Source organism: Arachis hypogaea, chromosome 10 (assembly GCF_003086295.3).
Source record: "Arachis hypogaea cultivar Tifrunner chromosome 10, arahy.Tifrunner.gnm2.J5K5, whole genome shotgun sequence".
Taxonomy (NCBI): Eukaryota; Viridiplantae; Streptophyta; class Magnoliopsida; order Fabales; family Fabaceae; genus Arachis; species Arachis hypogaea.
The window spans coordinates 18,917,135-18,942,473 of NC_092045.1; the positions used below are offsets into that span (position 1 = coordinate 18,917,135).

General features: G+C 31.7%; 1 protein-coding gene across 1 annotated transcript; it reads left to right on the top strand.

Annotated features, from left to right (window-relative positions):
• Window positions 1-5,664: 5,664 nt before the first annotated feature.
• Window positions 5,665-7,758, top strand: LOC112715324 (alcohol acyltransferase 9). The gene has a single exon (XM_025767077.3). It carries the CDS (start codon window positions 6,285-6,287, stop codon window positions 7,599-7,601), a length of 1,317 nt encoding a protein of 438 aa, XP_025622862.1. The 5' UTR covers window positions 5,665-6,284; the 3' UTR covers window positions 7,602-7,758.
• Window positions 7,759-25,339: the final 17,581 nt, after the last annotated feature.

A 25,339-nucleotide genomic window follows, 5' to 3' on the forward strand; every position in this document is an offset into this window, starting at 1 on the left:
AAAAAGGGCTCATCCCTCTTATCCAAAAAGAAAAGTCAGACACCCTCAAAAGATCATATTTTAAAGAAGTAATTTTTAAAGTCGTGGAAAGAATAAACAAAAATAGCAAAGACCTTCCTCTCTTAAATAACTCGGAAGGAGATCCAGCCTTGCTTCTTAGAACTAAAAGGTTTGGTAAGTACAAAGAGATAAAAGAAAACTTTAACAGAAAGAGAGACATCGAGTTCACGGCAAAGGAGTTGAAAATTTTTCAGAAAGTCCCAAGAGTTGGGGTGGAGTTGGGAAGGAGCGACTTTACAGAGTCTAAGGACCTCGGACTCAAAGTCGGTGAAAGGAAGGCCAACCCCCAACTTAGTAAAAAAGCATTCATACACATATATGAAATGGCGTTCCAACTTGTCATGTCGGGAAAAGCAAACCCTCTCTTCAGGATCGGCAACTATGACCTCATATCTATGCTCATCCTCCTGATTTTCGCACAACCTTTGATGCCTACAAAAGGTCTCAACATACTCATTATCAATATCGGGAACGAAAGAAAGAACAGATACTTCTACCCAAGTTAAGTCGGACAGGACTTTAGACAACATGTTGAGAATTACTAAACGAGACATAAAAGTTACACCTACAATATAACAAAAGAAAATCATCACAACTAGCCGAAAAGTCGGGTACAACAACACAAGCATTCAGGCAAGTCTGCAAGAGGTCAGCTCGTCTTCAACAACCCTAAAGAACGTTATATTTCTTACAACCTCTTGTACACAAAATAAATGCACAATATTACCATACATGGAAATGGTGCCATTTTCAATAGATAAAATGGCACCATTTGGGGGTAACACAGAAAAAAATCCTACACTCAGATTCACAACAGCAATAACAATTAAAGTTCAGGATTGATTTTTGACATGTAAAGAAAAAGAAAAACATAGAACCCCCAAGCATACAAAAAATCATTACCATTCCTCCAGTGATAACAATAAAAAAATTATTCAAAACAAAAGTATATCATTCAAAGAATACAAAAAATAAAGTTCAAAGGTTAAAAGAACCAACTTTGAGAAAAAGCGAAGCAAAAAAAAATGCAGAAAAACAGCAAACACATGAACGTTCCACGCGAAACAAATATTTAGAATGGAGCTTTGAACAGTTGTAATGAAGAAAACAGAAAGTTTGAAGAAAGGGAAATGGATGCACAAGAACGTTTTAGAAGGAGCGAAAAAAAGAAGAAAGAGCAAAAGTTTGGGTATTTATAAGATACTAGGGGCAAAAGAGTAATTTCACACCTCCTCATTTGTGGCGCACAGTTACCAAAGTAATCGTAGGATAACGTACACAGAACTACAAAAAGACGGAATGCCTCAAAATTTCAAAACACGTCGAGTATCCGATCTAGTCTCAAAGAAGGCGGTTTTGCCCAACCTGATGTTCTAATCCACAAGAAACCAGTCTGGTCTACAAATGCTCGAGTCCGACCTCCTAAAGCTAGACTCAAGCAAGGGAATTGTTCATGCCCTGATCGAAAATATAGCCAAGTCCAAAATGAATAAAAGCCAACTCAAGAAAGCTGGCCTCATCTACACTTACCCGACCCCATAGAGGTCGAGCGTAACATCAAACAGCTCAGCTCTACTTATCTGAACAAGTAACTAATTCTTAAGATATCTCTCATTTATCTAGAAGGGAGATCTCAAAAAATTTTCTAGAAAAAAGAAACAGTTATCCACCATCAAAGGTAGAACTACTCTAAAAGGTGGTTATCTACCTAACTATAAATACACTAACACACTCAGGTATATTCAGGATTCAATCTATACAAAAAACTTGCTTTAAACCCTTACTAACTTAAGCATTGAAATCCCTTGTAAGTACCACCCCACCTCCTCAAAAAAATACTCGGACAATAACATCTCAACACTTACAGCAGTCGAAAACTGCCCAAAAAAAATTTAAACCTTGTGTTCAAGCTCAAAAACAACTCAATTTCCAGTAACAATATGTGTATGTTATATACTGTGTAAATTCATGTCGTAAGTTCTTTATAATTGAAGGAGCTATGTCTTTATTTACAAAATTTCACAAATATTTTGTGAAACAAAAAATATTCTTTGCTTGAAATTATTGGTACTGAATTCCATCTAAAAATTAAAAAATATACCGATGTGAAGATAATGAATATGTATACAAAAGCAATAATACCTATGTGTGGGATTAAAATCAAGTTAATATATAGTCAAATTCGTTACTAAAAGATTATTCATTCTTTAAATTAAATTAGTCTTTAAATAATTTTTTTAATAATATTAATTTTTAAAAGCTATATAAAACGTAAGTTAAATTAGTCCTTCTGCTAGCTAGATGATGACGTGTCACATTAAGTGCCACATGGCATAATGACATTGTAGGTTAATGCTACGTGTCATAAGATGATTGATTGACGTGTCAGGTACTCACCTAACATGCCACATGTCACTTGACGTGTAAAAATGTTATTTATAATTAAAATAGTCCCTGAAAGTCCAGACGTAAGTCATTTTCATCCCTAAAATTTTAAAAATTAACCAAATTAATCTTTATATAATTTTTTTCTTTTTTTCATAATATTAAATTTAAAATATTTTTTATAGTATTAATTTTAATATATTTTTTTAGAACTTAATAAAAAAATTCTCTTTACATACAAATGACAAAATAATTTTATTTTAAAATTCTCTTTACATACAAATGACTAATATTATTTTTATTATTTTATTTTAAAATTTTATATTTTCAAATTGTAATTTTTTTATAATAAAATTTTTTTATTTAAACGAGTTTATCAAATTATTGTTGATTATATTTTTAAAAATTTAATATTTTAAATTTCACTAAATAATATAATAGTTATTTTAAAATTTAAATTTTTAAAATTTTTTAAAATTATAATTTTTATTATTGTTTAATTTATATGGTAGAACGAACTCAATAATTGAAAAATTGATTTGTGAGATCACTTATTGAATCTTAATATTTTAATATAATTTTTTTAAATAACTATTATATTTATTTTGTGAGATCTAAAGGATTAAAACATTTAAAATAGCTATTACATTTATTTAGTGAAATCTAAAATCTTATAACTTTTAGTATATAACTAGTATATAACTAGTTTTAATATTTTAGATTTAACTAAATAAAATATAGTACTTATTTTAAATAGTTTAATCTTTTAGATCTCACTAAATAAATATAGTAGTTATTTTAAAAAATATATATATTAAAATGTTAAAATTCAACAAGTGATCCCACAAATTAATTATTCAATTATTGAGTTCTACCATATAAATTAAACAATAGTAAAAATAATAATTTTAAAAATTTAAAAGATTTAAATTTTAAAATAAATACTATATTATTTAGTGAGATTTAAAATATTAAATTTTTAAATATATAATCAACAATAATTTGATAAACTCGTTTAAAAAAATCACTATAAAAAATTACAATTTGAAAATGTAAATTTTTAAAATATAAATGACAAAATAATTTTATAATAATTTAATTATTTTTATTATTTTATATAAAGAGAATTTTGTTTATTAAGGTCTAAAAAATAATATTAAAAATTAATACTATCAAAAAATATTACAAATTTAATATTATGAAGAAAAATAAAAAAAATATATAAAGACTAACTTGATTAATTTTTAAAATTTTAGGATGGAAATAACTAATGTCTAGATTTTTAGGAACTATTTTTATTATAAATAACTTTTTTACATGTCAAGTAACACGTGACATGCTAGATGTAACTGACCTAATACGTCAACTAATTATCTTGTGATATGTGGCATTAATCTTTTATGTTATCATCATGCCATATGATATTTAACGAAACATGTCATCATTTAACTAATGAAAAGATCAATTTAACTTACGTTTTATTTTTTAGTAACTAATATGACTAAAAAAATTATTTAAAAATTAATTTAAAAAATAAATAATTTTTCAAAAACGAATTAAACTATTAACCCGATTAAAAGCTTGAACACTAAATCATCTTTAACAAGAAACAAACAACGAAGCAATCAAAGAAATACGCATAAAGCCGTAAAGATAAGAATTTTATTGTATAAATGATCAAGTGACTCAAAAAAAAAAAAAAAGAAACTTGCAATTTTAATCGATATGAAGATATAAACACTTGGTATTTATCTCAACAACAAAATTGATCCAATGTAAACAATAAACCAAAATTAAATTTTTTTAATGGTGCAATCATAAATGGTTATAATATCACTTGTTGGAGCTTTTCAAATTCTTTAATTTTAAAATCATTCATGTTAAATTATTAAATAAAAAATACTAAAAAATAAAAATGTATTTAAATTCATAAGCATGATTAAAATAGTGTGATTTTATAATATTTTTCAATTAAAATCTTCTACATCTCTAATAGAATTAAATCATAATTTTTTTTATGAAAAAAAACTACAAAAGTGACTTTGATGTATTAAAAAATAAACTTTAAAATTACTATTTATATTTGAGTGTTACACTCATTAAATCCTAAAATTCAAATAAAATAGTGTCTCTAATTTTATTTTTATTTAATTCTAAATCAAAATAATAATAAATTATTTGATTCAGTATTTATAATAATAAATAGGGCAATTTACATAAATAAATTGTTTGCCTTTTAAATTTACGCAATTGCATTCTTTTAAATATGAAGACGCAAATACATTAAAAACATAATCCGCTATAGCCAGCCGCGGATTACATGCAAATGGAGAAACACAGAAACTGCTAGAGGCTGTCGCGGTTTCTATTTATTGATGCTTGGCCATAAATCGCTACTTGCAGTAACGATTTATGTGTATTAGGAGACGTGCGTAAACCACGAGCGGCTATATAAATTATAATATAGTATTCACACATATCTTAATCTATCTTTATCTAATTCTAATCATTATTATTCCTATTATTTTACTTTAAATTATATTTATTAATATAAATTAAGAATATTATTACCAAGCAAACAATTTATTTATGTAAATTGCCCTAATAAATAAGATCACTCTTATATAAATTATTTATATTTAAAACAGCTTAGTTGTAATTTTATATATATATATATATATATATATATATATATATATATATATATATATATATATAATTTACTGACATAAACAATTTAAAATTTTTAATAATCTCTAAAATTTTAATTCAATTTGAATTCTTAATGGAGTTACATATTATTGATAAAAGTTTGATTAGCATCATAAAGGCAGTAATTGATAAGACAGTAAAAGATTGAAAACGTGGAGACAAGATGCTAATATCGTAGAAGCATTATATTGCAAAGAATCTAACATTGGTATAGTATAATATGTTGTTGATTAATATTCTAGACATATGCATATGACATATACGTGAAAATATGTCGCATAAGATCCATAGATGTGATGAGATATCAACATATATACTGTCCACTCCACTGCAGGAACCTTTTTTAACTTTTTTTTTTTTGGGCACTCGATTGACCTTAGCTTCATATACTCTTAATTAGATTAGTAACCTGTATCAATCGACAGATACTACTTTTATGCAGGGTAGAAATTCTAGGCATTTATATATTAATTGATTAAACACAAAGATGCTCAAAGGACAAAAAAATATATATTATACATTAACATAAGCAAAGTCTATATGATTATATATGAATGGATATTAGAGAATCAATTTTTCTTATTCCAAAAATGTGCAAAAGAAGAATCCAAGATATATCACACTCATCCCATCACTTAGTGGGGTATATATATAGTCAGTATTCACCTAGTTGTCACATGTAATATAAGCACATATCTGCATACTAAGCTAGCTATCTTAGATGTTTTCACCTTTTGCAATTCAATGTGTGTGTTTTTCCATAATAATAATTCTTCTTCTAGGTAGAGTAGACAGGGAGTGAGACAGGTATCTGAAAAGAAGAAAAAATTTTGGTTTGTGGTACATGATATTTGAGAGTAGTGGAATGAACCTGAGAAAGAAAAGGGATTTACTATTTTTGTTTGTTTTGATGATATAATTGATTTTTTTTTCTTTTATTTTTGGTAAAGCGATTCCCGGAGAATCTTGGCACAAATCTTTGACAGTTAAGCAGTAGAGAGAGAAGGAGGAGGCAGGGGTCCCCTTACAAATAGGTGTCTGTACCACTCATCACTACAATTAATAACATACCAGCAAAGCACCATCTTGAATTCTTAAGCAAAGGAAAGGCATCATCATCTCATCACATGGCAACAACCTCAGTGCGCGTCAAAGAAGCTGTGCTCGTCACACCTTCTGACCCCACACCAACTGGGATTCTCCACCTCTCCGCTCTCGACTCCCAACTCTTTCTTCGCTTCACCGTTGAATATCTATTTGTTTACAGGCGATCCTCTGCCCTCGACCAGCCTGCCACCGTGTCACGTATGAAGTCGGCATTGGCAAGGGCGCTCGTTCCGTACTATCCCTTTGCCGGCCGAGTTCGCTCTAGGCCGGACGTCCCCAGCCTCGAGGTAGTCTGCCGGGCACAGGGCGCACTCTTCATCGACGCCTGCTCTGATGTGTACACTGCCAATGATTTTGAGAAGGCTCCCAAAACGGTTACACAATGGAGGAAGCTCTTGTCACTCTATGTTCCCGACGTTCTCAAAGGATCGCCGCCACTCGTCGTTCAGCTCACGTGGCTTGCCGATGGAGCCGCCGCAGTTGGCGTCGGAATCAACCACGCCCTCTGCGATGGCATAGGAAGCGCTGAGTTTCTCAACTACTTCGCTAATTTAGCTTCCCAAAGGTTTGGCCCTCGCGATTCTGATCTGAAGCCCAAGCCCGTCTGGGATCGCCACATCATGAACCCGCCGTCGAAGAAGAGCGAGCGGGCTAACACGTATAACCACCCTGAGTTTGCACGGGTTCCCGATCTCTGCGGGTTTTTGAACAAGGTCACCACCGGGCTCAGGCCCACCTCCATTGTGTTCAACAAGAGGCGCATCAACGAGCTCAAGGGAATAGCCCGTTACTCGAGCGAGTCGTCATCATCGTACACGTCTTTTGAGGTGCTAGCGGCCCATGTGTGGAGGAGCTGGGCCCGAGCATTGGGCTTTCCACCAAACCAGCAACTGAAGATTCTCTTTAGCATTAACGTGCGGAACCGGGTGAAACCGAACCTTCCAGAGGGGTACTACGGGAACGCGTTCGTTCTTGGGTGCGCACAGAGCAGTGCAAAGGAGCTTGTAGAAAAAGGAATCGGGTACTGTTCGGGTCTGGTGAAACGGGCCAAGGAGAGGGTGGATGGAGAATACGTGAGGAGGGTGAGTGAGTTGGTGTCCGAGTGGAGGGTGAGTCCTGACCCTGTTGGTGTGCTCATAGTTTCTCAGTGGTCTCGTTTGGGCCTTGAGAGGGTTGAGTTTATGGGTCGGCCCATTCATGTTGGGCCCATATGTTGGGATAGATACTGCTTGTTTCTTCCGGTGAGGGATGAGACGGAGAGTGTCAGGGTCGCCGTGGCTGTCCCTGCCGCCGCCTTTGACAGCTACCATCGCTTTATTGCAGAATCCACTTCATGATACGCAACTCTTTTTTCATGTTGACTTCTGTAATTATTTTGTCTTTTTTCTTTTCGAGTCAAGAAACCTTAAAATTTGCAGTTACTCTTAGTTAATGATGTCGTTTTCTTTTGCATGAGCCGTGGGAATCGGTAATTAAAACCCGTGAATCCGAAAATCATTGAAACTGTTAATTTTTAATCAATGATTAGATACTTAATTACTAACTGTTAAGCAGTCTCTTAAACGGTCGTCAAGGTGTGATCAAATCGATTAGGTTATTAATTTATTATTTTATTAATTTAATTGGTGAGTTATTGGTTGAATAAGTAAAATTAATTCCACTTCTACATAAATAAAAAATAAAAAAGAGTTAAAATCTTAAAATTAAAATTTAAAATACATATATTTATTAACATTTAAAATACCTAAAGTTAAAATACTTCCAATCACATCTTGACTTGATACATTTATTTGCTGTAAATTAAACTTACATAGCTATTAAAAGAAGCAAGATAAATATGTTTCTGTAAAGAAACTTAAGTTTGATTTTTTGTCGTATAGCAATTTTTAATATATGTAGCTTCGAACAACAAGATCACGCTCAGTCACTCACCCTTTTCTAAGAGCGTTTAACAAAATAGTTATTAGATTTTGCAAACCTTAACTTCAAACCAAATAGATTACAAGCGTTACAATCTTAAGACTGAAAGTAGAAAATGTAAGAAAATGAAGCACACAAACGTTGTGAAATACAGTAGCATTGAAGCATTTCATCCAACATCAACTTGAGAAAAGATATTCTTTTAACACAATTATCTCCCAATATATTTCAACACAACAGTCATTTAGCTAAAATAAAAATTAGACATATAACAAACAATCATTATAATTAGTGAGTAGTGACAAAATTCAAGCCATTCACCTCGTTTTAGCTACTCCAGCAATGTGAAAAATGAAATTGACCTAGGAAAAAAAAAAAGAGATCCACACTACAAGAAAATGGTCTATGGCCACGTTTTTTTTGCCACGCTTTTTTTTGGTCAATGGCCACGCTTATATGAGGGTGGCGATTGAATAGAAATTTTGCCACATTTTTTTGCTACGCTTCAAAAGCGTGGCGAAAGGAGTCAATGTCCACGCTTTTATAATGATGGCAACTGATTCAACATTTGGCCACGTTTTTTTGCCACGCTTAAAAAATGTAGCCATAGAGAGAAATTGGCACGCTTTTAAAGCGTGGCGACAGAGTTTTATTATTGTAACGTTTTTAAAGCGTGGCCGTTTCCTACAAGTCTTTTGGCACGCTTCAAAAGCGTGGCCAAAAGGTTCCCCCAAAAAAATTTTCAAACTTGCGCGTACCCCTAAACTCTTTCAGATAACCCTTCACTATGCCTAAGCCCTAACTCGTTCAAAGACCCCTAAGCTCATTTAGAGAACTCATTCTTCAAACATTAACTCGTTCAATGAACTCACCCTAAGCCCTCTATTCAATATTCATTGTGCCTCACCCACACAGAACCCCAGAACTCCAATCACTGGCGACAACAGTACTCCAAAGAAGCCCAGCACTCCACGAAGTACCACGACACTTTGCGAAGAATGTCGCCGCACTCGCAATGCCTCCGTCGGCAATCCCTCTTTCGGCACCCCCTAACCTTCCTTCTGTAGTGACTCTCTCTGGCGGTGACTCCCTCTGCTCACTTGCCGTCGCAAATCCTCAGTGGATGCTCCCTCCGCTGCCGCTTCCTTCCGTTGCTGCTAACCCCTAACCCCTTCACTGCCGCTCTCTCTGGCGCCGCTACCTTCCTTGTCCAGGGGCCTTCCATTGATGCTTCATTGCTGGTTTTGAGAGCAGGTAAACCCTATTTATTAAACTCTGTAATCAAACCAGATAACAAAAGAGTGTTGAAGTTTAATTTAATTGGTTTGTGTGTATTTCTATACAGTTCCAACACTAAATGAAACTCGTGTCCAATTCCACGATTCCTGAGATTGACACGGTTGGATTGTTTTCAATTTTAAAAGATTGTGATTTGTGATGGTTGGTACTCTCTGTACGGACGATAGTGATGTCTTTCTTTAGTGTAACTGTCTAATGATTTCAAATTCCTAACAATTTGATGTTGAAGAAAGCTTGAATTTTTCTACCTTATTGCTTTGGTTTCTATTTCTAAAAGGCTACATAGTACTTACATTTCCTTTGACATGTTATAAGAAATTGATACCACTAGACAAACCATTTATTCATTAAATACTCATGCTTTTCTCAGAGATTGCGTTGAAGAATATGATGGAGGAATTGAACAAGAGAATTTTTTATTTAGAAGAGAGAATTTCAAAGGAAGAATCAGATAAGTTGGTAAGAATGCCTAGTTGAATATCCCAACTGAAGAGCCTATTTTTTCCCCTCTTGCTTAATGGCCTAAGTTTTCTTGGACTTGAAACCAGGAAGCAGATAATCATTAGAGAAGAAAAGGAAGCAAGGAATGCGGCTGAGAAAGTTTGTAAAGAGAAATAAGTAGAGCTTGAGCGGATTCAGGACAAGAAATCAGCTGCCGAGCGAATGGGGTAATCATGTGCTATATTCTAGAAAAGATAGTCATTGATAAACTAGTCTGTCAGGCAAAAATATTTCTCTCTTGGGTTATTCCTTAATTGATTTAATACTGCTAATCAGTTATTTGAATCTTGGTGATTCCCTTATTATTATTTATTTTTTATTCTTTTTGAAACTGTTGAGTTTTGCAGGCAAATTTATATCATGACATGTACAAAGGATTAGATGAGTACAATATGAGTTTGCAGCGATATAATAGTCTTCTTAAATCAGATCTTAAAGCAGCTGATGAGGCATAGAGAAAACTTGAAACAGAGATGGCTAGCAATTTGGGGGGGGTCCTCATGTCGTTGTTGCTTTTATAACAACAAGTATATGAGATCTGATATTTTGTTATTGAATTTTACTTGATTATTTTTTCTTCAATGCGCTGTTTTCTTAGCTTAAAGCACAAATTTCAGTGAAGATTGTAGTTTGTTTGTCGACTATAGAATGAAAATATGTCCTAGAATTCATGTTATTATTATTATTATTATTATTATTATTATTATTATTATTATTATTATTATTATGAGGGTATCAAACTATAGTGAATTAAAGTAGATTGAGGGAGGAATAATGGAATGTATTTGCTTATTTTGAATCAAATATTGGCCTCAGAATTATTTCTAAGCAGTGATTCCTAATGAGTATTGCTTTGAAATTTGCAGGTTGCAATGACACATCCAATGGTTATAACTAATTGCAACATCGACATGGAAAGCTTAATTTCTGACTAGAACAGAAGCATTTCCACACTTGCTATTACCACTCTTTTAAAGACAGGAAATGAATCAAGTGTAGACCGTCTTATGAAACAGATTACAAATTTCATGTCTGATATTGTTGATGAATTCAAAATTGTTGTTGTAGATGTAATAAGATCATTGTGTTTGAAGTTCCCTTTAAAATATAGATCTCTGTGAGTATATGCGTCACTCTATTGGTCTCTTTTCACAGATGTTACATCTTTCTTATGAATATCTTTCTAGATAAGTGATCTAAGTTATCAGGTTCTATTATCTTATTATTCAGGATGAACTTCCTAAGTAACATTTTCAGAGAAGAAGGTGGTTTTGATTACAAAAAAGCAATCGTAGATTCAATTGAGATTTTGATTCGAGATATCCCTAATGCTAAGGAAAGTGGTTACTCCATCTTTGTGAGTTCATTGAAGATTGTGAATTCACTTATTTGTCCACACAGGTATTATCTCTTGTTTTGTGCTTTATTTACCATTTGATTTTGAAATTTTATCATTTGGCATCAGTCATTTTTCTGTTGTATCCTAGATACTACACTTCTTGGGAGTTGAAGGTCTAAAGACATCAGACCCCAGCAAATATATTTGTTATATTTATAACAGAGTACATCTTGAGAATGCAACTGTTAGGGCCAGTGCTGTGAGCACACTGGCAAAGTTTAGGGCTGCAGTTGATGAATTGAAGGTGCTACTTGGCTCTATTTATTAATTATTTTTTCTAATCGATGGTATTTCTCTAGGATTTTACTTTTAATTTTTTTTTATGTGATAATTGGTATTAACTCAATTTAAAACCTCATATAATTGTGAAAAATATGAACAATTAATTTGCCTATTAATATTGACAGTAGTACATTCATATATAAAAACGTAAAATCTGAACGTAATTTGTCATTATATTATTCTTATATTTGATTACATATTTCATATAACATGATTCAGCTCTCTTCTTGTGAATCGCTTGTCAGGGAAAATTCCAAAGCATCTAGAAAATATTACTACTCTCACATACCTATATGTTTTGATCTTTTAAATTTATTCATTCATATAGTGTGCCTTTTTCAATATTCACTGAAATAGTAGTTTTGAAACATTAATTAGGATGCTGGAAGCAAACAACTTTTCTGGAGTTGTTCCACTTGAACTTGGGAAGCTGATTAATTTGTAGACCTTGTAAGACCTTTGTTCCATTATTTATACTTTTTAATGATATGATTTTTTCTTGATTTTAATTATTTCTTAAAATCAGTTTCTGAAATATTACCATTAAAGGGTACTGTTATCAAATTAGTTGACCTAGAACTTACCATCGGCACTTTGAACTTTCCCCATTGTACTCAACAGAAAATGGAAGATTTTGCTCCTATTTCCGAAGGTCTCCTCCTATCAAAGATCTTCCAAGTACTTCTCTTCCTCCTTCTTGTCCTAATAATAATAAGCCTAATAGAAAAATCCAAATCCTAATACGTGTTAATTTTTAAATTAAAGGTGTTGAGGTAGATAAAGAATATGAAGTGACATGGTTAGAGGAGACTCAATTGCCGAAGAACTTGATGGTTAAGAGAGCGCATTACATAGGCCCTACTATAAGAAGACGTTGACGACAAAGATAAATATAACTAGTTTGTAAAAAATTAATTTTTTATATTTTTTGCACTGTTATGTGTTTGATTTGAATAGAGCTTGTAATAATTTGCACTATTATTTGAACTCGAAATTTATTTTGTATTTGAATATTAGTTTTTTAATGTATAAAACAATTATAGCAAAAATTATGTCACTAATTACTGTTTGATTTGTCTTGTAATAAAAATTGTATACTATATTTATAGGTTTGGTAATAAAAAAGGATTGAAAATTTATATTGTGCAGCGATGAAGGTAAAGTCAGAAAAAAGTTTTTTTTTTTTTTAAATTTCATAAGGCTATTGCCACACTTTTAAAGCGTGGCCGTATCTCTCGCTATTGTCACGTTGTAAAAGCGTGGCCATATCTCTCTCTATTGCCACGCTTTGAAAGAGTGGCCATATCTCTCTCTATTGACATGTTTTAAAAGCGTAGCCATATCTCCCACATACAGCCACGGTTTTAAGCGTGGCAATATAAAAAAAGCGTGGCAAAAAAAAGCGTGGCGACAGGTCACCAAAAGCATGGCGATAGAGCAACTGCCACGCTAGCAGTTGTGACCCTTTCAAAAGCATGGCGATAGCTCAAAAAGCGTGACAAAAAACTATTGCCACACTTTTTTCAGCTTTTAGCCACGCTTTAAAAGCGTGGCAATAGAAGTATTTTCTTGTAGTGCCAAATAAAGAAAGAAAGGAAGAAGGAGCAGAACCAGTGATAAATGGTGATAGTGAAAGAACGTGGGCAAAGATGAGAGAAACCAAGTTGTCTAGCAATGACATCGAATCAAAGATTGGCAAAGGGGACGCAGCAGCGACGGTGATCAACGCTAGACGATGACGATCACAAATGCACGCGAGCAACAAGACGCGACGATGTAATGTAGGTGAGCCATAAACGGAGGCGACGATGCAATGACAGAAATGCACACAGGAGCCGACAAGACAAGGCAAAGGAGCCGGTGATCATTGCAACAACCATGCGGTGGCAGTGCCTGATAATTTTTTGTGAGTGTGAGACAGTGAGAGAGTGCCTCTGGAGGACGAAGCTGAGTGAGATTGAGAGAGAAGAATGGATTCTTCGATCATTTAGGTTAGGATTTTTTTTTCCAAAACCAAGAAATTGACATCGTTTAGGGGGGAGGAGGTTAAAAAAAATCGATTCTTTTTCTTTTATGGTAAAATTCTTCAATTGGACTAACTTTATAATCGATTCGTCGATTTTCGATCAAATTAGTCATTTTGATTCGATTTTGACAACTATAAATGTAACACTTTCACACACTTAATTACTATATCTTTTTTTAGATGTCCATCGAATTAACTGATAAAAGATATTTGCAAGAATATAGAAAATTAATGTAAAATAATTTAAAATTATTCTTTTATATTTTTAATTATTATTTATTATATTTTGTATTTCTTGATTATTAGAATGATCGAATAATATTAAATATAATAAATATGTATGTAATTATGAATATTACTTACATAATTAAATTAAATAAAATAATTTTAAATTATTGTCTTTTCAATATTACCATTAACTAATCGATTCCACCATTTTATATTTACCTATATTGGTTATGCATAATTAAAAATATTTTAATAAATAAAACAGTAGAACTCATTTTTGTTGATTGGTTAAAATTTAAAAACGTACCTCTAAAAATTCAAGAATTGTACATTTAAATTTCATATTGGTTTGATATATAATTCACTGTTTTTTTCCTACGTATTTAATATGGAGTAAAATTAATTGCATATTGAAAGTCACAGAACACCATTATACGAAGGAATAAGGAGATGCTAAAGTCATTTTAGGATAGATTTATAGCAACACCGCCAAAAACAATAGTAATAATAATGGGTTAGAATCTGTTCAATTTCTCTCAAATGATCTTCATGTGTTATGAGGTATTGCATTGTGTAACAAAATTTGCAAACCTTATTGAAGCTTATTAATTAACTAAATGGTACTAATGGACCTATAGCAGTAGCCGATCCAAAAATATATCTGGAAACATGCTGACTTGTATAGAGTATAATATGAATTATATTCACGTAGAATTTTGAGTAAATTTTATACGAATTTATCTATTTTTTTAAATATTATAAATAAAAGGTTTAACATCTTTTTAAAGTATGTTACTGAATTTTAATTTTTATATCTCTGGTATTTTAACTGATTTGATTGTTGGAATCTCTCACAAATATACTTGATCTATTGAAACGTTAATCTAAAATTAAATAAGAAAATTATTCACCATAATCCTATGTTTTATTCTTATAAATTTTATGTTCTATGGTTATCATTATGAGAGGTAATTTTTCACCTTCCAAATACTAAATATGGAGTTTTCCATAAATAGAAGTAGTTACTCACCTAATGAACTAATTAAGACGATCCATGATAACTAGTATATATTATAGCTAACTACGCAGCTCATAAATACTTGTACTAATTGTTATGATCTATAATTCTATACAATATATCTTTAATTTTAACAAGCCCGAGAAATCTCTATAAGCCAAGATAGTTTATTATGTATTTTTTTTTTTAAATTATAATCGTGGGGTTGTAAGTTATAATGATGATGTCTCTCAGCAATCGCTTTTATTTATTACTCACATCATAAACATGGTATGGAAATTATTTATAAAAATCATTTTCCTTAAAAAAGTGGATCGTGTCTAATTTGATATTCAGCAAGAGATATGAATGGCGTATGGTAGAGACATTTTAAATTTAGCATCATATATATTCGTTATCTATTTTAATAATTTGATGCATGTACATCATCTTATGCAGACAAAGGGCACCGATGACTTGATTACTTAATTCCAAATAATTATTATGTAGTTTGTTTTGACAATCTTAGATATACTCGATGCTAAACGGGTTTGTTTGACTTTGAACGTTATCATGTTTAGTACATGTGACAATTAATTTGGTTGGTCAGTAGTTACTTTAATCGTCTGTTTAGACGATTCAAATTAGATTTATACTGAATTAATCATTGGTTTAGGAGATATTATGAAAAAAATGTGTAATATATTTGACTATATATGCAATTGCATAAATCACATTAATATATGATTATTATATATTACAATAAATATAGTGGCAAAATTGTACAGAAAGAATGCATTGTTAGTTATTTTGATAATTATTCCTTGTCTCTCTTACCTTATTCTATGCTAGATGTTTTCTTTAAATTCCATGTGAATGATCCTTAAGGTGCCTTAAGATAAGATTAGGAAGGATTCTTCAGATAGAATATTATATACTAAATTATTAATTATTAATTATGAATGTCTACTAACTAACAACCCCCCGCCTCCTCCCCAACCTAAAAATAAATAAATAAATAAAAATACTTAGCATGTACTGATTTTTTATCAGTTATAAACTTACACCAAAAGAAATAAATAATTAAATTTCAAATTTATTTTATAAACGAGATCATACATATTGTTCAATAATTCTATTGGATATTGTAATGTATTATTTTTTAATAGGAATACATATTAATGAGAACTGATATATAAAAAATTGTTTATAAAAGCATCCCCTTAAATATTAACAAAACAGAGTTTTAAAAAAAAAATCATTATCTTGTGTAATTTTAAAAATAACTAATTCTTTATATATGAGATCGAGTATTTTTTTTTTTTTTAGATTCGGTCCACACTACAACAACAAATAACACTCATCCAAATACACATTCAAAAGAATTCAAATACTAATCTTAACTGCCATTTTTCTCTCTCACATCTATCACTCTTAATTTCAGACTTAAATTAATAAAGAGACTTCAATTGGTCATCGTTTGCTGCTTCAAATGGCCTTTAAATTTATTTTCGATTTTATTCCTATAACAATTCTAATTTTTGCACTAACACAAATTTTTCTTAAAATAATATTTTAAAGTAATTAATTTTATTTTGACCAAATGACTTCGAACACCAAAATAAAATAAATGATAATATAATTTTATTATTATATTATTTATTTATTTTACTTACGCTAATTATAATGGAGCCTAGATAATAATAATATGAGCCTGTACCTATAGAAAAGCATATACCAGAGTCTATACCAAAAGAAAATATTCTTGTAGAGTAGATTTTAATATTTTCATCTGAGCCGTCATCTGAAGAGCCACTCACTACCTCTATTAGTGGACCGATGAGTGTTGGCCAGTAGTACAAGTGCTAGGGCCCCTTGAAGTTATTGAAATTTTCGATGACGATAACGAAGATCATGAGGAGTGCTCAAATGTGATTATGGTTTTCTCTGACGAGGACAGCTGATGTTTGGGGGCTAAAGATGTGCCTTTTGGTAGTTTTTGGGAATTAGCCTAGTTTTTGTGTTTAGTCTCTCACTTTTGATTATAGTCACTTGAGAGAGTAGGATGTAGATAGTTAACTATGCTAGTTTCGGGCGCCGGTTTAGGGGCTTCCTATAAGGACCAGGCCCGGGAATGTTAATTATGTATATAGTAGCAAAATGTGAAGGGTTGTACGCTAACTTATGATATATAAATATGGCAGTACCTTTATATGTATGTGGGACCTATGACAAGTGTTATGTATATATATGATGTTAGCCTTGTGTATGTTTTACTTAATTCCTTATTATGGCTTGTGTATGTTTAATTAGTTGCCATCGCAAATCTTTTTATAAAGAAAACGTTTTTTTCCAAAAATTCGATAGTGCGCTAATACGATTACAAGCTTAATAATAAATAGTTAAAGTTTTAGGTAAGTAAGTTAGTGACACTCGGTTTTCAGTATGATCATGACATATTGAGAATTGGGTCGTCACAACTTCTGCATAATCTAGATCAAGCTAATTTAAGAGTGCAGAAATTGACTGATGTTATTATTAACCGCACTCTTTTCTCTAATTGGGGTGATTCGAGAGTCTCTCCCCTCCCCCCAAAACAAGGTGAGGCTTGGAAGAGAGGTCATAACCACCTAAAAAATGCACTCTTCTTTAAGAATTGACAGTTTTCTTTTACCCCAAACACGATTGTGATGCCTCCTTCCACGATGGGTATCTCTGCCTACCACATCGGTTTGGAAAAGGTAGGTGTGATACCCATTGCTAGTTGCTGAGTTGAAGGATGTCTATCACTGGTGGCTAGGCCTGAAGTTGATATTAGTTTCTCATTGTTTTAAATGGTTTCAAGTTGTGAGGAAAGATTGGTGCACTAGCATATAGGAAGTTAGTTTGTACTTTTAAAGGCTACAATTGTATGGACAAAGATATTTTCATTGCGCGGGACCTACACAAAATCACAGAATAAAAGTTTCATTTGAAGGATTTTGATATCATGAAGGACAGAGTTTATCTCCCAGAACCTTCCCTTCAATTTAATGGATTTATCCAAGGTAAGACAATCTGAATCAATTAAGGTTCTCCCCATGTCTAGACTTTTGACAAGAATTAATGCTTTTTTCATTATACCCAAGCATCTGCCACCATTATTAAATTTGCCAGAAAATTAGATTCAGTTTCTCCTCTAATCTCGTCGTTCTAGTCTCTCATTAATGTTACGGCAGTCATTTTATTTGTAATATCTGAGTAGCCTGTGTCAGTGACTTCTTTGGTAGTGGTCTTCATTTAACAGATAATTTGTAAATTGTTCTTTGATTCTGCATCTAGTGATGATTAATTCATTAACTTTTTTAAAAAAATTTTCTTGGACTTTTGCATAATGGATAGTAGCTAGAGGATTTGGTTTTGAGTGATTAAACACTGCATCATTTTTAGCCTTCTAGAGAGCCCAACTTAAGTGACCTACTTTGCGCTATCTTCCTTCCTTATCATGTGCAACTTTGGCTTTAATCTTTTTGCGAAATTTTTAAAGCCAAATTTCAATTGACGAAACTGATTCCTTTGTGGGTATGTCCTTGTATTTAAAATCTGAACCACATAGGTCTTATCCATATGCATAATAGGATAACATGTTCCGTCATTTCAGGCACCTATAGATAGAATGGACAAATTGGATTGCTAATGATTTTCTTTTTGAATAAATTTACCCTTACCAGAATGATGTCATAGACTTCTTTCTAAAGGAACATTTTGATCTTCTAATTTCTTTCATATCTCATATCGCTTTTCAAAACTCCCTCAAATCTGTGTTCAAAGTTGTTGTCCTATCCTCTCCTCTTCTATCCTATCCTTTAGCAATGTGATAGCCTATCTTAACCATATATATACCATCTTTCTTTTAGAGCTACAATAATGTATCATCTCTCGTGAATTTTCTCATCTAGGTGCATAATATTTTTTCGCTAATCACTTAAGAAAACATGAATTTGATTTTTGATGTATTCCACTCTCTATTCAGATTAATAAGTTCCTCCACCTTGTTAGCTTTTTGGTTTTCCGTTTCCATTGGTAATGATACTCCATGTATTATTTATCCTCCCATAAATCAATATTATCTTCTTTACTTACACTCCAATTTTTTTTAAGAATGTTCTTATCTCAAAGATGCTTCTCTAAATTTATGTTGAACCTTTTATTGCTTTTGCACACCAGAAGTCTATTTTAGAAAAATAGATAGCCTTTAAGACCTTGACCCACAAAGTCTCCGAATTTTCGCTTATCCTCCAAGCTTGTTTTGCTAATTGAGTTATATTTTTGTGTGTAAAATTCTTGAATCCTAGTTCTCCAATCTTCTTGCCAACATAAATGTTATCCTAACTTTTTCAATTTATACTTCTATCCTTTTCAGTTGAGCTCCACCAGAATGTTGTAATTTTTGTGCATATTTTTAAGTTTTTTGGGAATCTAAGAACACTCATAACATAGGTTGGAATGGCCTAGATCACTATATTGATAAGAACTTCTTTTTTTGCTTGATTTAAGAGGCTTTTTTTTTCACCCTTCAATTTTCTGTGGAGCCTTTTTCTCTATCCATTCTAAAAATTTATTTGTTGATCTTTTTCAATAGGCTAATATTCTTAGATATTTACCTGAATTTTTTCAAGTGAGTATACCTAGGATTCCTTCGAAATTGCCTCTAGTTTGAATGGGTATACCCTAAATATTTACCTAATATTGCATATGTTATTGACTCAACATGATTGAATATAAGAACGACCCAAATTCAGAAAGAAAACTCAGTTAATAAGAACGTAGATGTTTCAAATTTTAAATTTGAAAAAAAGTCTAATTACTACCCAATTTTTTAATTTAAATAATCTAACCACACATATTAATAGAAATGTATAAATAGGAGTAGACTAACAAAGTGAGAGATCATCCCTCAATTCTATTTTTCAAACTCTTTCTTTTACAAAAATTTTGTGTGCAAATACAAGAAACATTAGCCAAAAATAGTCATAATTTGTCTTATTTAACATTCATTAATTGTTGCAACAATTAATGAGTGCTAAATAAGGCAAATTTTGGTTATTTTTTTGGGTTATGTTAGGTAACTAATAATTTTCTTGAACAATATAAACAACTACAAATCAAATCAAAACACACTACACCTCCAAATTACCCACATAAATCTTAGTATTAGAATAACCATCTGAACACCTAGTGAAATAAGTATCCGATATATCTATTGTTCATATTGTTTAGTATTTTCATTATCTACCTATACTTTTTTTATTTTTTTTGTCTCTCTAACATTACTGAAACCATATTTATGTAGGGGTCCATGAGTCTTTTTTTTTAAGAAAAATGTGTATACATATGATATTATGTGTTATATAATTTTTTGTATTATATTATTTTAAATGCTCTACATCATTAAAGAACTGAGAGAATAATCATTCGATAAAGGAAGACGTGATAATTAAAATGATTTTTCGATAAGGGAAGATAATCGATAAGTTTTTGGGATAAAAATTTTCGATAACTTAAAGATACTCTCATCAATATATATATATATATATGTTTTGAGTTTAATACCTTATATAAAAATCACAAAAAAAGTCTTTATTAATGCAAAAAGAAAATATACATATGTTTGTTTGTTTTTTTATCTTTATCTTCATTTAAGTTTTTCTTTCTTCATAATTGAATATGCTAATATTATCTTTTTAAAATTTTCACTTTCTTTTATCTGACCAAGAAATAATACATGTAATGCTCCTTTTTGTATATCTCATAGAATGGGCTGGAAATAGTTATAAAAGTATTACATAATATACCTACTAAGAATTTGTATTTTCACCTCTTTTCTTTTTTTATACTATCTTCATAGGATTATGGCGCATTGGGTGGAGACAACATGGTATCCTTTAAAAGTGACATGAATATGACCCTACCAAACACGTTTGAGCAGTTGCAACCATTACTACTATGGTCTATATTATCTATTTAGGTCGTAGTGTGAAAGATAGTCCACGGTTACTAATAATAATTTTTTTAATACGAGCTCTCTAGCACCCAAAAAGCAGTCACCATATATGATCAATTTTAGTTCGGATTTGAAAATGTAAGAGGACAAGCTCAATGACTTAAGCAAAGAAGTAAGAGAGGAGGATCCAAAGGAGGAGACCCTTTTCTCTTTGAGTTCAAGAATTGACTACGTGTTGTAATTCTAGTTTTGTGTTAGACTTACCATGTCACATCGACAAAATAGAGTATTTATCTTTTAAAAAAGTATTAGAGGAGGATTACTAGTGCCAAATTTGTAAAGTAATGAAAGGTTTTAATGAAGGATGGAGTATGAGATGAGAATAGGAGTTGCTTCAACAAAATTTAGTCTAGGACTTGCTTTATATTGTTTTAAGATATTTCTTATCTAGGATACTTTCATAGTAATAGGAATAAGACTCATAAGAAACTTTTTTATCTATTTAATTTATTTTAAATGTTTGAATGCACTGGTATACTATCCTTCATTAGAACCTTTCATTACTCAACAAATTTAGACAACAGTAGTCTTCCTCCAATGTTTTTCAGTGAGAATAAAGACTGTTTCGTCGCATAAGATGTGTTATGATCTGGTGTGGTGCCAAAACCAAGGACCATGACATATATTCAATTCTCGGACTTAAAGAAAAAAGGGTTTCCTCCTTTAGATCCGTCTTTATTAGATCATTCTCCTCTCTTACTTCTTTGCTAAGATAATTGGGCTCATTCTCTTTTGTTTCTAAATCCAAAATAAGGTAGACCATATCCGGTGACTGCTTCTTCGATATTTGAAGGTTCGTATTCCAAATTGATGACGAATAACTAGCAGGTTCTCTTCTACACTACGACCTAAGTAGATATTATAGAGTACAGTAGTAGTGGTTGTAACTACCTACGCATGTTTGGTATGGTCATGTCACTCTCGAGGACACTATGTTATTTTCAACCGATGCGCCATAATCATCTGGAGATAGTATAAGAAAAGGAAAAAAGGTGAGAACACAAATTCACAATAAACATGCTATGTAACACCTCCAAATTTATTTTTAGCCCATTATATGGGATTTAAAACGAGGAGCATGACATGTATTATAATTTTTTTGAGGAAGATAAAAGGAAGTAAATTTAAAAAAATAACATAACATATTCAATCATGCAAAAAGATAAACTCAAATGAAGATAAAGAAAAAATGAACAACAAACATATATATTTTTTCTTTTGCATTAACAATTACTTTTCTTGTGACTTTTATGAAAGACATTGAGTTGAAGTCGTATATAAATTGATAGGAGTTTTTTTATCGAAGTTTTTAACCACCTATTATGCATGGACACTAACACAGACACGGGAGACAATATAATACGGGACATGTCGACACACAAATTTTAAAATCTTATAAGACATGGAGACACGAATTTTTTAATACTTTAATATTTTATTGATATTAAAACATAAATTAATTTTTTAATTATTTTTAATATCTTATTTTAATTATATAAAATATTTAAAATATTTTTTATTTTAATAAATAATAGGACAATTCACTTAAATAAAATGTTTAGAGATCAATTTTACCATAGTACAACTTTCTAAATCGCAAGACGCAAATACAAATTTTCACAAATATGTAGAAATCGCTACTAGCAGTAGCAGATTAGAAAAATACGTAAACTACTACTGGTAACCGCGGTTTACGTGGAGCAGTGTGCAAGTAGAAACCGCTATAGGCAGCAGCGATTTCTAGCGATTGAAATTTGTCATAAACCAGTACAGGCAGTAGCAGTTTATGTGTAGTTATATTCCGATTTTTTCCATTCCATAAGCCTGATATCCTGCTCTATTCCAGTCATCATCCTTTATTTGGTGTATAATCTAATCAATGTGAAGATTTACAATTATTGCTAATGCTTGTTTTCATGCTGACAAAAATTAATAACCTTTCTTCTCAGAAAAAATGTATTATTTGCTTGTTGTTGTACCATTTCGGTGTCAATTTACCTGTTATGATTTTTTCATATCATGTCTTCACATACATGGGCATGCGGAGTAGTCTTCTACTCACATTCTGGTATTTTTAGGTTCTTTAGAACATTATGGTTATTTTGGCCTAATGACTTTTAAAATAGGAATTTATGTGAATATTTAGAATATATCTTTTCTGTAAGCTTACTTAATAAGATCAAATTTTGGTAATAATCTTATATGTTGTTTTATTTTTTATTTCTAGTTTGTGAATTGGAGTTTTGGCTTTATTTTGTTTGGTTAGGAAAAATGACTTTGATTTGGTTTAGTGTGTATTGGAACGTGATTTTGAGAAATCTCTTGTATGTTTAGATGTTATTATTTTGTCAGCTCAACTTATTTTGTTTTGTTGAGTTCTTTTAATTTTATTCTACGTTTGTGATTGAATAACTCAATTAAAGATTAAAAAAAATTATAGACATTTTTTTCAAAAATACTATCCATAATTGTTTTCATAAAACATCTAATGAATTTGCTTTTAATAAAATAGCTCACATTAGTGAAAATCAGGACATTTTTATTTTATTTACCATTTTTACTTCCTAATGTCAGTCTCTACTTTATTCTTATTTAGATTTTTTTCGTATCCCAAAAAGTAAGTAGAGTACTCTTAGTATTGTTACATTTGAGAATTTTTTTATATATTTTGAATTCCAAGTTCTATCTTTTCTTTTTAATGAAATAAAATATTTTTTTGTTTTTAAAAAAAAATCACAATAAACATGAAATACAAAATTCATTATCAATGTAATTATTTAATATTCTAACTGTATAATATATTTTATTCAACCTCATTAATGCAATTGCACAAATGCTGTTAATTTTATCTCATATGAAAGGTAAAGTATATACACTTTAAGCCCCCTTCATCTGAGTTTGCTCTCATCATAAGATCAACATATAATATAATAATATAAAGGTTATCTTCACCAGTCAATATATTATAAAATTTTTCAAATTTTACTAAAAAAAATATATCATATTATATAAAAAAAATAACATATGAATAAAGACTTTAGATAAGTGATAGATATTTAATAAAAAAATTTTCTCTTTTAGAAACTGCTGCTACCTATAGCGGTTTCTGCATTATTTTGCTGCTGCCTATATCGGTTTTCGCATTATCTTTTTTCTTTCAGAAACTGTTACTACCTATAGCGGTTTTTACTAGCACGCTAAACAATGTAAACACAGCAGTAGCGTATTCTTAATCCGCTACTGTCAGTAGCAATTTCTATAGAGTAGTAAAAATTGTAATTGCGTCTTCAGTTTTACAAAGTTGTATTCTAGTAAAAAGTGTCTCCAAAAATTTTATTTGAGTAAATTGTCCTAAATAATAATGTATACTATTTCTAAATTCATTTCAAAAACATGTTAAGAATTCTTTAGATGTGTCTAAGTGTGTTCGGAGAATTTTTTTATTTTTTATTAAGACACAGCAGACACGCGAGTGTCGATGAGTATTGTTCATACCCTGGCCCAACGCTAAGGCCCAGGTCCAAACGACAGGCCCAACCCACAGGGTTGAGCCTCACAGTACACCGACCTTCCCCTAAGAAGTCGGTGCTCCCCACGACTTGCTCTAAGGAAGTCGGAAGCGAAGATTAGCTGGCAGATAATAACTGCCCCTAAAATCTCTCAACCCACTTCCAAGAGCCATATTGCAACCTCCCTAAGATAAAAGGAACGGTTATCCACCTTAAAAGGTGGAACTACTCCAACGGTGGTTATTGGTTCACCACTATAAATACACTAACACCCCTCAGGTATCTCTAAGTCCTAATACTCTCTAGACCTGTTTATACCCTTGCTGACTTAGGCATCAGAGTATCTTTGCAGGTACCACCCCCCATTCACTCACGCTCACAAGTCAGACGGAGGTCCCAAAGGCATGAACCCACTCGAAGGCTTCCCTCCTTAGACGATTGGGCCAACCTAACGAGTCCAGTCCATTAATCTCTAGTTACCCAACGTAACATTGGCGCCATTGTCGGGGACCCGAAAGATCAACCAGTAATGACGGACAACTCACCAGAGGATGGTCATACAGCGTCTGATTCCGAACAAAAAAATCCAGATATCAAAAACAACGACACGGACCTGACCCTTCATCAAGGAACCAACGACCAGTATAGAGAAGGCACCTCTGGGCTTATGAACCCAAAGGTAAACTCCTCAGAAGAACGAGAATCCGGAAAGGAAGGGCCACCCCATGCAATCGAGCTAATGGGGTTGGTCCACAGTTACCAAGGTCGTTTGGAACAGCTGAAACAAGAATTAGAACAACAACGAGAGGCAGAACAAAATCTCAGGGAAGAGATAGAGCGACAAAAAGAGTTGGAAGAAAAACTCTTGAAG

Coding starts and splice junctions, on each gene's coding strand:
- LOC112715324 (XM_025767077.3), top strand. CDS start 6,285: ATGGCAACAACCTCAGTGCGCGTCAAAGAAGCTGTGCTCGTCACACCT.